Here is a 15104-nt window from a genome sequence, read left to right on the forward strand (position 1 = left end):
GATCCAGCAGAATCAATAGCGAATAATCACCATTTATTTTTGCTGTTAGGAGATCATTAGACACTTTAGTAAGGGCAGTTTCTGTAGAGTGAAGAGGGCGAAAGGCAGATTGTAAGGGGTCTCAAGAAGAGAGTTTGCAGAGAGATAGCTTATTAAGCGAGAGTAGACAAGACGTTAAAGGAGTTTAGAGATGAAAGGGAGGTTAGAAACAGGTCTGTAGTTAGCAGCACAGGTCGGGTCAAGAGATGGTTTCTTTAGTAGTGGGGTGATAATAGAGTGTTTGAAAGAGGAGGGAAAGATACCAGGAGAGAGAGAGAGGTTAAAAATTGTGGTTAGGTGAGTGATGACAGCTGGTGAGAGGGACTGGAGGAGGTGTGATGGAATAGGATCACTGCTATAGATGGTGGGTAGAGAAGAAGAGAGAAGCCTGGAGACTTCTTCCTCTGTTATAGGCTCAAAAGAGCAGAGAGAGCATGTGGTGGAATTGGAGGGAGGAGGATTGAAATTATTTGGGGGCTGGGAAATTATTTCCTGCTGGATACTGCCAATCTTGTCTGTGAAGTAAGTGGCCATGCCATCAGCGCAGAGGTCAGTGACAGGTTCTAGAACTTTAGGGCTTAGAAGGGAACGAAAAGTGTCAAAAAGTCGTTTGGGTTATTTGAGAGTGAGGAGATGAGAGAGGTGAAGTACTTTTGTTTGGCAATGTTGAGAGCCGAATTATATATTTTGAGCATACATTTATAATGGAGGAAGTCTGCTGATATTCACAATATTCTCCATAAGTGTTCTGCACATCTGGAGCAGCGCTGTAGAAAACGTGTTTCAGGTGTGTGCCAGGGTTGCCGTGTTCTACGTCGAGAGGGACGGATTGATATTGGAGCAACTTCCTCTAGGGTGGTTTTGAGGGTCTGGTTGTAATGCTAGCAGCAGTTATTGGTATGTAGGTTTCTGTAGGTTTGAAAAGTAGGATTGCCATGAGAAAAGTGAGAGGTCTTAATGATAAATGAAAGAAGATTGTGGTCAAAAAGTGGAAAGGATAAGTTACTAAAGTTTGAGACTGAGCAATGACGGAAGAAGACTAGATCAAGTATATTGCCCTGTTCATGCGTGGCAGAAGCAGTAAGTTGTGATAGGCCAAGAGAGGAGGTTAAAGAAAGAAAGTGAGTGGCTGATGTGGAGATAGGATCATCAATATAGTGATATAGTGTCCAATGTATACCTTACCCTGGAGTCCATCTCACCAGAGTACATTTTGTTTACTTTCCTGGTCAATCACAATAGCATATATTGAGGAGCTTTCTAGTTTTCTTTTTTTTTTCTGTCCGCATCTTTTGCAGACCCATTGAAGGACCAAGGACCAAAACTACGGTCGTGTACATGAGGCCTAATACTGTTTTGTTGTAATATCTGCAGTATAGCTTTCTGCCATAAGTGTTATCACGTGGATGCAATTGGTACAACACACCATGAACTTTGTTTTGCTCAGTATTGGTATAGTTCACTGATTGCTACTCTGTTATTGCTCGTAATAATGCAGTTTTGTTGCAATGATTTTTACTGTAATACTATGTAGCGCTCAAATAGTCATTTTTTATTTTTAAAAAAGCTCTACCAGTGTCCAGAACTAGCTGCTTTCTTCCAAAAACAGCACCACACATGCCTATGAGTTGTGTGTGATATTGCAGCTCAATTCTATTAAAGTGAATGGAGGTGAGTAGCAATACCACGCACAACCAGTGGTCAGGTCTGATGCTGTTATTAGAAGAAAGTAACCATGCTTTTCTAATCCTGGACAACCTCTTTAATGACTTTGGCTGGTTTCACACGAGCAAGCACCTGTCCTGAACTTCCAGCACTGCCGGTGTCACATATGGTAGCATTATATCAGGATGGGTGCTGCGCTGTGAGTCCGGAGCATGACATTCGCTCGCGTGAAACTAGCCTTTTTTTCTTTTTATGTTACACGTTTAATACTTAATCCAGAGGTGTGCACAAATCTCATAAGGCGTTATAGCAAAATTTACTATGGGCCCCACCACACCCAGTTTGCCAAACACTTCCAGGCAACACAGAATGTAAAGTGCAGTGCCTCAGATTTCTGATAAATTTATGTTTTTTTAAAAATTATTTATAGGAAGACATTTTAATAAAAAAATTATAATAAAAAGTTGCCTCACCCACTTTATCTGACATCTATTTTAGTAAATTGGAACTGGTGCTTCATCAATATGGCGCTTATTCTCAACAGCAAATTTCATAATGTATTTACACCACACAACTAGCAAAATATATTGTTAAATCTCTACCATATAGCCAGTGCTGGACTGAGGTTTCTTCTGTACAGATGCAGATCCACCAGTTCCTAGACTCCTTTTCTGTCATCCAAGATGGCTGCACCATTTCTCAGCCTGCTAAATAACTAATGTGCATTTAATAGTCCACAACACTTCCTGTTGCCCTCGCGTTGGCCAGCACTGGAAATGTGGGCAGTACTGAGGAGGACTGGCCAAGCACAAGGTTTCTTGGACTAGCAAATGTACAGTTTTCATCAGGTAGTGTGAGAACAAGTGCGGCTATCTTTGGATGACAGAAGAGGAGCCTGGGAATTGGTGGATCTGAAACTGAAAAGATGAAAAGTAGGTGACCAGGTAAGTGCTTTGTCCGTTCCCCAGCTAATGTGAATATTTGTTCTTGAAACAGAGAGTCACTTTAAGAGTCTTGCACAGTGTGAATTCAGTCTGCTGCTCATCTGAGATTCATTCGTTCTAAAGAAAACCAGAGAGAAGCTCTCTGGATATCTTTAGAAAATTGGGAATTTTAGGATCTTAAAATAAGCTGGACTATCCACTATTTAGTTTTGGTTTGCTTTTCTCAAAACTGATAGGACCTATTTAACACAATAGATCAGGGAATATAGATAGTTCCCTTTAAGAATACTATTATAAAGAGTAATACTAAATCTAATAATATTTTATGGGACACAAGTGGATTAAAGGTTGTTTTTGATTAGAAAGGTCTATTGCAGTATGGAGTTCTAATAACCACCATATGGCATTCCTGCAGGGATTATGAAATTACTACATACTGTATTCTTAGTAAATTAACAATCTCATAAATTAGATTAAATACTAATTGTGTCTAAATGGCCATTACCTGTAATCCCTGTGGCCACTGTCATCTTGATACCAATCACTGTGGCAATCACATTCCAGAGTATAACCTTCGCCATACATTGAGTACTCTGTGACACTTTCTTCACCAGGAACCACATAATGGTTTTCAATTATTCTGGTAAAAGGACAAGAAATAGAAACACTTTTGTTTAAAAATTTAAAAAAATATAGATTTTATACATACATAAAATAATAAGCAACCAAAAAAGAGTTGTCCAGGGTCCTGATATTGAAGACTTAGTTTCACATCTGCAGTTGTCCTCTATGTTGGAAAGGCCTACTGGAGTTTTCCGCATCTTGTATTGCCTCATACTGCCTGCCTATTGACTTTAAGGGGGTTCGGCAGAGATCCGGCTACCCAGCAAATATGCCAGGAATCGGTCAGACAAAAAACGCTACTGATCGGCTTCAAGCGCTAACTGCACATGCTTGGATTATAGCCACTGAAGGAGTGCTTCTGTCCAGGCACTGGCGTGTAGGATAGAAGGGGCAGGCTACACCAGCAAGGCAAGCAGGATTGTTGGCAGCATTCAGTGACAATTCAGCAATGGACACGTCCCATTGACTCCGCTAAGACAATATTCATGATGTCAAGTACATTTTTAAAATAGTTTTTTTTCACAAAATCCACTGATTATGAACTTCAAGAAAACCAGCTTAGGAGGCAGTGTGACCAGAATGCACATATGATTAGCTCAATATGGCCGTTTTGGTGACAGGTTCCCTTTAATATTTTCAGCAGGGAATAGAAAAAAAAAACTGAAATTCTGCCATTGATTTTGTATTTTAAGTTTTGTGCTGTTCATTGTGCAGCATAAGTAACATGTTACTTTGGTGTTCATTTTATGGTTCAGTTACAGCAATACCAAATCTGTTTGTTCTATGTTTTGCTACTAACGCATAAAAAAAGCACAATTTTTTGTTGCGGCATTCTAAAGGCCTTAAAGGGGTTATCTCATGACTAATGTAATAAAAGAAAATTAGACATCACATAGTACATGGCAACCTCCTTCTAACAAAGCTACAACCAGCCCTGCACCTCACATGGATCCAGATTCTTCTAGATGTATATCAAGCTGGAAGTTCAAGGGGAGTGTCTTTTCTGCTGCAGCTAAAGGGGGCGTGTCCATGCTCTCCCTATCACAGCTAAGGGGGCGTGTCCATGCTCTCCCTATCACAGCTCAGGGGGCAGGGGGCAGCTGAACAATGAAAATGTGCGGCCTTCTCATTGAGCAGGTCAAAGAAATAAGAAAAAAACAAACAGCATATATTTTATTGAATAACTCAGTGTCTATGCTAAATTTTTTATTACATGCAATTACAAAAGTATTCAGATGGAGGTGCTGTAGAATATTTTTCATGGGACAACCCCTTTAACTTTTCAATTCGTGAAACTAATATTATTTTGAGTGACACCATTGTGGGTACATTTCAGTTTCTAAACTTTTATTAACTTTGTTGGGGCAGCAACAGAATACAAAAGCAATTTAGGCTACTTTCACACTAGTGGTATGAGATCCGGCAGACTGTTCCTGTAATGGGGTAGAGCACAGATCTGTCCGCAACCCGGCTGGAAAATAAATGCAGCGAGGACCTGTTTAGTTCCAATGTCAACTTCAGTACAAGAGCTACTGTTCAGCAGATCAGTGGGTGCATATTGTTAGGCACTCTAGATGAAATATTGATAGCATATGCTCACCATAGACCATCATTTGTAAAATCCTGGATAACCCTTTTATAGAAACTTTTGGGGTCATTTATCAAACTGGTGTAAAGTAGAACTGGCTTAGTTGCCCATATCAACCAATCAGATTCCACCTTTCATTTTTGAAAGCTCCTTTGGAAAATGAAAGGTGGAATCTGATTGGTTGCTATGGGCAACTAAGCCAGCTCTACTTTACACCAGTTTGATAAGTCTCCCCCTTTAGACTTTGAAAATTGATGGCCCATGAAGAGCTGAAACACCCTTCACTGCCACTACTAAAAGCACACCATTCTGCTGTATAAACCAAAGTATACAATAAGGACGATGCTGAGTTCACCCAAGATCAACAGAAACTTCAAACAGCTGATTGACAGGGGTGTCATGAGCCAGACCCCCACCAATCTAATATTGATGACTTATCCAAATGACAGAGGGAGAGACGCTGAACTCTCAGATGCATACATTTATATGATTTGGAGAAGGGTTTATGAGTACAAAAGCAGAGTAAATCCTGACAGGACTCGAAAGAGAGACGGTGAGAGTCCTGCTTACTCCACCCACATAGGATGATTGACAGCTTTGAATGTATCAGTGTGTACACAGAAGTCTGTCAATCATCCTGTGTGGGACTCTCAGTGTCTTTCCTAGGAGTCCTGTCAGGATTGACCCTGCTTTTTACTGAGACATATTGCTCCAAATCATATAAACCTACGGTATACATTATACATCTCCACTTCTCTCCTCTATTATATCCTGACCTTTAATAGGGCAGCAGAAATCACCTGACAGGGTACCTTTAAAGTCCAACAAAACCTCGTCCTTAAGAAGTTAAACACACATTTACTAACAGCTAACTAAATATTTTTTTAAATAACTAAGAAGAAGAAACATTTAAGATGCCAGTAAACTCCAGGCCAATTGTCTGGATATTTGACACCACTCACTGCAGTTTAGAAAGGTGTTACCTACCAAGCAACCCAGACATTCTAGAGAAAATATGTTACTGCACCGCAATATACACTAACACAAGGGATCATTCATGCAGGCTCTAAGCCTACATACAATAGTCTTATAATCTTGCTAATAAGAGGTTTTACTCAGCTATTCAGTAGATTAATATTAATTTCCCTTTTTGTAGAAACTAATAAGACATCCTTGAACAGATCACCTGCAAAGTGTAATCTTCCTGCAAACAGACTGACTTAGAAGTAGGATTTATAAAGATGTTATTGTGTTATTATGTGGAAATCTTCTTATGACATGTTTGAGGTGATTGGGGGCACTGGAAGATTAAAGGGAATCTGTCACCTGGATTTTGTGTATAGAGCTGAGGACATGGGTTGCTAGATGGTCGCTAGCACATCCGCAATACCCAGTCCCCATAGCTCTGTGTGCTTTTATTGTGTCAAAAAAACAATTATATATATATATATATATATGTAAATTAACCTGAGATGAGTCCAGCTTTCTCTGACTCTGAGCCCAGTCACGCCTACTGCGAAGGAGCCCAGCACCGCCCCGCATCCTCCGAATCTCCTCCTTGCTCCCCGACGTCAGAAAGTTAGAGCGCTGTAATCTTGCGATGCTCGAGCTAGTGCATGTGCAGTTCGTTCCCTGAGGCTGATGCCAGCACAGGGAAGGAACACTATGACGACACTGCGCATGCGCTAGCTCGTGCATTGCGAGATTACGGCGCTCTAGCTTTGTGACGTCGGGGAGCAAGGAGGAGATTCGGAGGATGCAGGGCGGTGCTGGGCTCCTTCACAGTGGGCGTGGCTGGGCGCAGGAAATGTTAGTAACAGCTCCTTGGGCTTCTTACTTGCCTCATTTACATATATATATATATATATATATATATATATATATAAAATCGTTTTTTTTACACAATAAAAGCCCACAGAGCTATGGGGACTGGATATTACGGATGTGCTAGAGGCCATCTAGCAGCCCATGTCCTCAGCTCTGTACACAAAATCCCAGTGACAGGTTCCCTTTAAGTCTGTACATTGCACAATTCAAAATATGACTTGACATTATCCTTTACTTACCAAGTAATGTAAAAATACAATGATTGCCTAAAATTTAGACTCCATAACATTTTGTATGAGGGTGGCTCATGTTGTATGTTTAATTTTCTGAATATTGCTAGACTTGTTAGACACTTTACACTACCTGTTTGTTGGTTTACTGTAAACCATTTTTGTGTCAACATTTTAAATCATGCCCCTTCCTACTGGGTCAAACCCTTTGGTCTAGTGAGCCACAAAAGTGTCTAACACACATAATAAATTTGGTACAATATTTTGGTGCAAATTGAGCCAGTATGGGTACATTTAGCTTAGAAAATCTCCCCTCATGTTTCATAATTCACAAAATACACGTATACAGTAATAAGAAAGTAAATAAGACTGCATTAGGGATGGTGTACATATAAGAATAGTCACTTGCTAACCCTCCCAAGTTTTCATCAATGCTTCCCAGCTGATTACTGTATATAATTCCTTCTCACAAAGAATATGGTATACTTAATAATGTATAGTAATATCATTCATATGCTAAGAGAGAAAAATTTCCATAGCATACAATCAGAAAAGAATACCGGCTGCATGCTTAATACCCTTAAATGTGCATTCACACAACCGAATTTATGTGTTCACAACTTCACATCCGTTCAACAATTTTGCGGAATGGATGCGGACCCATTCACTGTGTGCTGTCCACTTCCATACTTCCGTTCGGCAGCCCCGCAAAAAAGATAGAGCATGTCCTATTCTTGTCCGCCAAGAATAGGCTTTTCCATCATAGGGCTGTCAATGTGTGTGTTCCACAAAATGCGGCATGCACACGGCCGGTATCTGTGTTTTGCGGATCAGCAACACATATGGTTGTGTGAATGCACCCTATAGGTCATCTGTCAGCAGATTTGTACCTATGAAACTGGCTGACCTGTTAAATGTGCGCTTGGCACCTGAAGGCATCTGTGTTGGTCACAAGTTCCTGTGGCAACACATTGCTGAGACAAATTATGTTTTCTAATAAGCAATTGAGTCTCTAAGAGCAACAGGGGCATTGGCGTTAGACCTTGAGGCTCTGCTCTCTGTGCAACTGCCTCGCCTTCTCTCTTGACAGAACCAGGCATGATGATATTTCAACTGCCTGGCCCTGCCAATCATAATGCAGAACGTCAGCATATTAAGATGACAGAACCAATTTCATGAAATCTTTACCTTTTAATAAGAATCTTAGATTAAGGTAGTTTTTTTAATACTTCCCATTTATGGGTTATTTGTTTTGTAATGACAAGGAATTTCCTTTTTATGTTCCTGTTTTGTACTTTTTGTATTTTTCCCCATGGAATTATTTATGGCTTTTCAATTAGATTTGTCATAAACTGGCTATTGGTAAGAGATCTGATGACTGGAACTGATAGTTCTTCAAGACCGACCTACCTCTTCCTACTGCGGGAAACAGCACTTCTATAATTTGAAAAAGGACTTTGGAACAATATATGATGTTGATGACAATAAAACATCTACAGATATACTACTTGTGCTTATGATTTTGGTTTCTTCTAAAACAAAAATTTCAGCATGGTCGGCCAGATACAGGTTGTATATAAATGCAGGAAAACAAAATGTTTCTCAAAATAACCAGAAATGTAATGTTCGACCAGCAAATGCACGGCTAAGTGGATTTTGCAATTTCAATGCCATTGTAAAAAAGTAAAATAAGCATTGTGGAAAAGGTATAATGGAACATTTCAGTAAAATAGCCTTCAGCTATGTGAAATAAAGCTTGTGATTCCAACCACTTGATTTTATTTGAAAGCTTTTGTGGCTAAATTTGTTCTGGAACAGTCAGTAGGTTGTGTAGCTTGTAATTAACAAATACATCAATGTAAGGGAAGGGCCTTTAAGACCTCAAACTAACAACCCAAAATTTATCCATTCAGAAAGAAAAGGGGGGAAACAGTAAAGCAATTCATTGTTGAACATGGCTAATCTTCTCAAAAATAACTGTAATCACATATGCATGATGAAATGTCAGACTACTTATGTATATCACATAAAATAGAAACTTTTCCACAAGGCTCTTTCAAAAGGAAGACTCCAAATTACCTTTTTGAAACTGTTTTACAACCAAAATTTGTAAGGAAACGCATATGAAAACATGGCTACTCAAGCCAATAGGAACTACAGTATGACAACAGGTTAAGCTGCCCATATACATAAGGTAAATGTTGTTGAAATGAGTGACTTTGACCATTTTGGCCAATGATTGTTTAGAAATTATAAGCAATCAATTGCGATGGACAACAGCAGCCTCTTGTCTACCAAAATGTTATCAAGTTGGATTTTTTTACCACTGTCACTGAAAATGCAAGTGTATGGAATAATAGGCTGAACGTTGCCGATCATTTGCCACTTTTCAAAAACCCACTCTGCTGTTTTATATTTAAGCAATTCTCTGATAAGCCAGTTTAGTTCACATGAAGATGTTGATGACAACTGACTGGCTTCATTCCTGCCAATATTGATCTTATATGTAAGGCCAACTTTACATTTACTATATGGTCAATGGTTTCTACACACCAAACACCACTTCAATATACACTTAAACATCTAGACTAAAAAAAATAGGGGATTTAATAGAGTTGAACTACAGTATTGTATAAAAGTTGCTATAGCAAGAGTCACTAAAGAGTAGAACAAAAGTCCTCTACTTGTTCAGGGTCAAGATTAGCATATGTAATATACACATTTGCTTCACCAGTAGGTTGGGAGTAACTTATGGCACCAAGGATGTTGTGTCTGTATGTTCTAACAGTCTACTTCGTGGACTTCTACAACACAATGTCTGTGTGTACCTTTATCTTTGGGTATTATAATTCATAATTTTATATTTATAAATTAAGATTCCCTTAAAGTTAGCTACGTAACACCAGCAGGGTCATACAAGGGTAGATATTGTACAGAAAAAAGCAGGACATCTGCCCATTCTCAGACCATGGAGAAACAATATTCTGATAACATCATTACAAACAAATGTTTAAAAATTAAAATGTCATAAATATATATATTTTTTCTATTTGTTCTTTTAATTTTGAAGGCACTTATAATCTAGGAATATGTTGTTGCTTACATCTGACGACCATGTTGATCTTCTCTTGTCAGCACGCCTTCTTTTTCCATGAGCATTTGCCGAAAGGTACCTACTTTCTGGCGTATTTCCTCCTCTGAATACCTAGAACAAGAAGAAATGATTTTTATTATAGTTTGCAGTTCTATATTAACCACCTAGTATGCATTTGAGGCCTTAGTGACCAAGCAATTTATTTTTCATTTTTTTGGTTGTCGCATTCCAAGAGCTATAATTTTTTTAGTTTTTCCGTCGATGTTGCTGTATGAGGGTATGTTTTTTTGCAGAACAAGTTGTCATGTTGTCATTTAATCATTGATTAACTTACATTACCTCTTTATGGGTAGAAATTGAAAAACAGCTACACTGCAGTTGCGTTTTTACGTTGTAATTTTGACTCTCTCATTAATAACATGATAATTTTACTCTCTCTAAAACTTACTGACTGTAGCATTTAAGGGTTTAAATGGCGTGAATTGGCACTTCTGCAGATCCAGGCCGTTAGAGCAGTAGCCCGGCTCTCACATAAGGCTGCTGTAAAAAGACGTCTGCTTAGAATAAAGCCCATTAATGACCGCCATGAAAACACGGCATTGAAGGGTCAAATCTTTTACATGGAATTGTTTTGAAATATTAATTCAAACTTTGATTAAAGGGGCTGTCAGGCCATTTACATTAAAAATAACTCATCATAGTGTAAAATAATAAAACGGTTGGGAATTGGTAAGGAATTGCATCATTTTTAACCATTGGCTGCCTTTTTTTTATTAAAAAAATCGAAAATGATGAGCAACCACTTTAAAGTCTTCCACATTTAACACTTTATTTTATTACTGACACTTCATACATCCTGATTCCATATACAATACTTGACTTCCATCTACTCTGCGGGATGTTTTCACTGTGTTCACTAAACCATGGTCCTCTGGTGAACGCTATACTGCGTAAATAGGTGTTATGTCATATTTCAAGGTGCATCATGCTAGCAGTACAACAATATCGACATCATAGGAATCTATGCATACATTTACTTCTAATCTATTCTAGCTTTGTACACCAGTAAGGCATGCTCAGTGGAAACATAAGTTACATATCAGCACAATTGTGTCTTTTTATTTGATTTTTAATACCTTTATTTCTATAGAATCAATATATTATTCTATAATGTTCTTACGTCATGACAAAAATGAAACAGTCTGTGTGGACGGAAAAGACAGTTTATAAACTATGTGTGGTTAGTAGCTCACAACAATAGCAAACCTAGGTTAATATGCAATTTTTGTGGGTGCTAAAGAGCACTTGTCAGCAGATTTGTTCCTATGAAACTGGCTGACCTGTTGCATGTGTGCTTGGTAGCTGAAGACATCTGTTTTGGTCCCATGTTTATATATGCCTGAATTGCTGAGAAAAATAAAGTTTTAATATATATGCAAATGAAAGTCTAGGGTCGGGATGGACAACCTGCGGCTCTCCAGCTGCTGTAAAACTACAAATCCCACCATGCCCTGCTGTAGGCTGATGGGCCTGGGCATGCTGGGAGTTATAGTTTTGCAACATCTGGGGAGCCTCAGGTTGGCCCTAGAGGAAACAGGGGTGTTGACTTGACTCTTAGAGGCTCAGCTCTCTCAGCAACTGCCGCGCCCTCTTCACTTTGATTGACAGGGCCAGGTACTGAAAACATCTGCGAAAAAGTCCATGTGGTGCTTCTGGCAAGAGATGGTGAGGGTATATAATATGTACAGTGCTATGTCTCAGCCTTAATGGGCCAGCCTAACAAAACGCATTGTGACTTCTGCATTACAGTGCAGCAGGGCTGGTGGCCTAAACTATATTGTAGAGACCCTGCTGAGCTGTCATTATCATTATAATGCCACAGCCCCAATGTCTTAAGTGAGGTTGGACACCGGTGTAAAAACAATGGGTCAACATTGCCAATATGTCTCTGGTCACCACAGTCCCAAAAATACAAGAAAGCAGCCACTTACACACTGGACCCCTTCAAATGTGAGCACTAAAAGCAGCATCTTAGTCAATGTCTATTTTGCAAGGTGCAAAACTTTGATGTACCCAGCACTGTTAACTCCTCCCCTGCTTCGTCTTTCCACCGATGGTCAACTCCTCCCAATATCTTCCTGCCCACACCAAACCAAGCCGGAGGAAGGAAATAAATCAATATGCACCAGCAACCCTACCTCCCGCCAGAAGCAATACCATTCTAGCAATACCATTCTGAACACATACCAACACATCCATTCTTATTCTAGGTAATACTAATGTTGTGTGGGTTTCCTCCCGCACTCCAAAAATATACAAATAAGGAAAATGGCTTTCAATAAAACTGACCCTAGTGTGTGTTGGGGTCGAGTGTCTATATGGCAGCCACTGACTTCCTAGGGAGTTGCCCCAGCCATATAACTATCCCTGTTAAAAAAGCGCAGGGTCATACATGGATAGAGAACAACACTCTAGTAAATCTGACTTCTTCAATGTGACTTTCAGGTTTTATATTTACCGTATTTTTCGCCCCATAAGATGCACTCCCCCCCCCCCCCCAAACTGGGGAGAAAATGCCTCTGCGTCTTATGGGGCAAATACTAATGAGCGCTTCCATTATGGAAGTGCTCATTAGTACCGGAGGACCAGGAAGCTGTGAGTACAGCCTCGCCTGTCGGCTGTGCAGTGGCTGGGCACAGCGCGAGGGCGCTCTGTGACCTCATGCTGTGCGCGCCAGTTCACAGCACAGCCGACAGCAAGAAGAAAAGGGTCACACTGGAGGAGAGGAGCGGTGGTGTCCAGGAGCAGGAGAGGTAAGTGGTTTATTTATTTTGTGATCTGCGGCTGGGGGCTGCTGAATAATGGCTGGGGGCTGATTATTTATATGACTGGGGGCTGATTACATATGACTGGGGGCTGATTATATGACTGAGGGCTGATTATATGACTGGGGATGATTACATATGGCTGGGGGCTGATATGAGGCATGGAGGACTGATATGAGGCATGGGGGTCTCATCTGAGGTCTGAGTGGGGGTCTTCTTTATTATAGGCTCTGATCTGAGGTCTTATTAACATTGAAGATCTGATTGGGGCTGTGAGCTGAGGTCTGATTCAATTTGAGGGTCTGATTGCTGATCTGAGGTCTAATGAATTTATTTATTTTTCTTATTGTCCTCCTCTAAAACCTAGGTGCGTCTTATAGGGCGAAAAATACGGTAGTTGTCAATATCTCCAAAAACATTAACGTAATAGTTTGGACATGACGAGGTCAGGCCACTATGTTTTCTTGAAACATTTTAATGATACTTGCTTTTAATAAGCCTTTCTTGTTGCCAATAATAGAAATCAATCTCGAGTGAAAAACACACTAAAAGAAATAATAGCTCCAATATCCTCCTATTCACGCTGTGTTGTTTTCAAGGCCTGACAAGTGTTATACAAGAATGGTCTTGTGCTCTGTTATATTGTCAGCAATGGAACAGTAATACCAAGATTCATTTATTTGGGACACTACAGGAGAAAAGCTAGAAACAGTAGAAGCACACAGTACAGACAAAGCGGTTTTCCTCGTTTAGGTAACTGACTGACTATCCTCAAGACAAGCCATCGATACCAGATAAGTGGGGATCCGGCTCTCTGCACCCTCACTGATCAGCTTTTTGATGGGGCCCTGGGGCATGTACGAGCACTGCAACCTCTTCATTGTTGACATAAGGGTCGTCTACCTTCACACTGTCTACTTCGGAGCAGCAATGGTGCATGATACTTCAGTCTTCCCTCATTCAATCGGATTAAACTGCACTAGCCGTAGAATACACATTTTGAACATTTTTGTTGCACATTTTCCTACTGGAGTTGTTATGCAACTGATCAAAATTTCAGAAACCTGATACATAAAATGATAGTTTAAATCATTTTTCAGTTAATTTTTAAATATGCTTCTTTTTGAGGACTGACAGACATGAAAAGTCTGTCCATACACTTAAAAGTTTATAACAGTCTTACAAGTGTGTAATACTGATGACCTATATTCAGGATGGGTCACCAGTATCTGATTGGTGGGGGTCCGACACCTGCCACCCCTATCAATCACCTGTTTGGCAAGAGGCCTCTTCCTAGTCTAGTGATCACATAGTCTATGTGCCGCTCAGTCCTATTCAAGTAAATAGGGCTGAGCTGCAATACCAAGCACAACTGTTATCCAATGGATGGTGCTGTGCTTGGTAAGCTGCAAGGAGACAGTGGCAATCACTGGGGCGACACAGCCTCTACAAACAATTGATCGGCAGGCGTCTCAGGAGTCAGATCACTACCAACAACACACACTGATGATGATCTATCCCGAGGAGAGGTCATTGAACAACCCCTTTAATACGTTGCCATTTCTTTATATTGCTAAAGGAATATACACTACATATGTCTATGGATCGAATAAATTTCATCATGATTTCCATGTGCTTAATTACATATAGGAGTACATGAACTGCAATCCATGTCCTGCCATTTAGTGTTGGCATCATATTTTCCCTGGTCATGTTTTCAAATATATTCTATATGGAGTCTGAAAAAGCTGATATATACGGTAGTTAGAAGTTCATATATAGTACTATACATGAGGCTCTTTCCTAATAGTCTCTACTCAAAGGTTAATCAAGGCTATAAGCATTTTCTGATCTCCAACTGCAGAAATCACTAATAGCCCTTAGAACTCCAAACATGAATAGAAACATTAGTAACCATTCCTGCAAATATATCAATTGAAGATATCCAATATAATTACTTTAATATTAAGATCATTTCAGCTCTATGGCAATCAATCATTTGAATATGTGCGATTCCCTTCCTCCCTCTCTTATTTCTCTTTTTCCAAACGTTATGTAATATTAATACATTCAATTTTGTATGAGCACAGATGTGAAATGAAAAAATGAATATGCCCTTTATCTTACCAGAAAAATAACATTTCTCAAAACATAAAATGAAATTATTCATGAGAAAAGCTGAAGTAAAGCAAAGACTTCTCAAATGCAGTTCAAGAATATATTTTCAAAATTTTTGGTAAATGTGTAATTTTCTGTTCTTTTTAATAT

The 15104-nt window shown here is 39.5% G+C and overlaps 1 protein-coding gene across 2 annotated transcripts in view; it reads right to left on the bottom strand.

Annotated features, from left to right (window-relative positions):
* SRRM3 (serine/arginine repetitive matrix 3) overlaps nt 1–15104 on the bottom strand; it is a 471986-nt gene that overhangs the window by 130529 nt on the left and 326353 nt on the right. For both annotated transcript variants that reach the window (XM_044286538.1, XM_044286537.1), the window contains exons 4-5: nt 10021–10122; nt 3154–3288 (exon numbers count right to left, since the gene is read on the bottom strand). In XM_044286538.1, coding sequence (XP_044142473.1) covers nt 3154–3288; nt 10021–10122 — 237 coding nt within the window. The remainder of the gene's footprint in view (nt 1–3153; nt 3289–10020; nt 10123–15104) is intronic.

The sequence above is a fragment of the Bufo gargarizans genome, chromosome 3 (assembly GCF_014858855.1).
Source record: "Bufo gargarizans isolate SCDJY-AF-19 chromosome 3, ASM1485885v1, whole genome shotgun sequence".
NCBI lineage: Eukaryota > Metazoa > Chordata > Amphibia > Anura > Bufonidae > Bufo > Bufo gargarizans.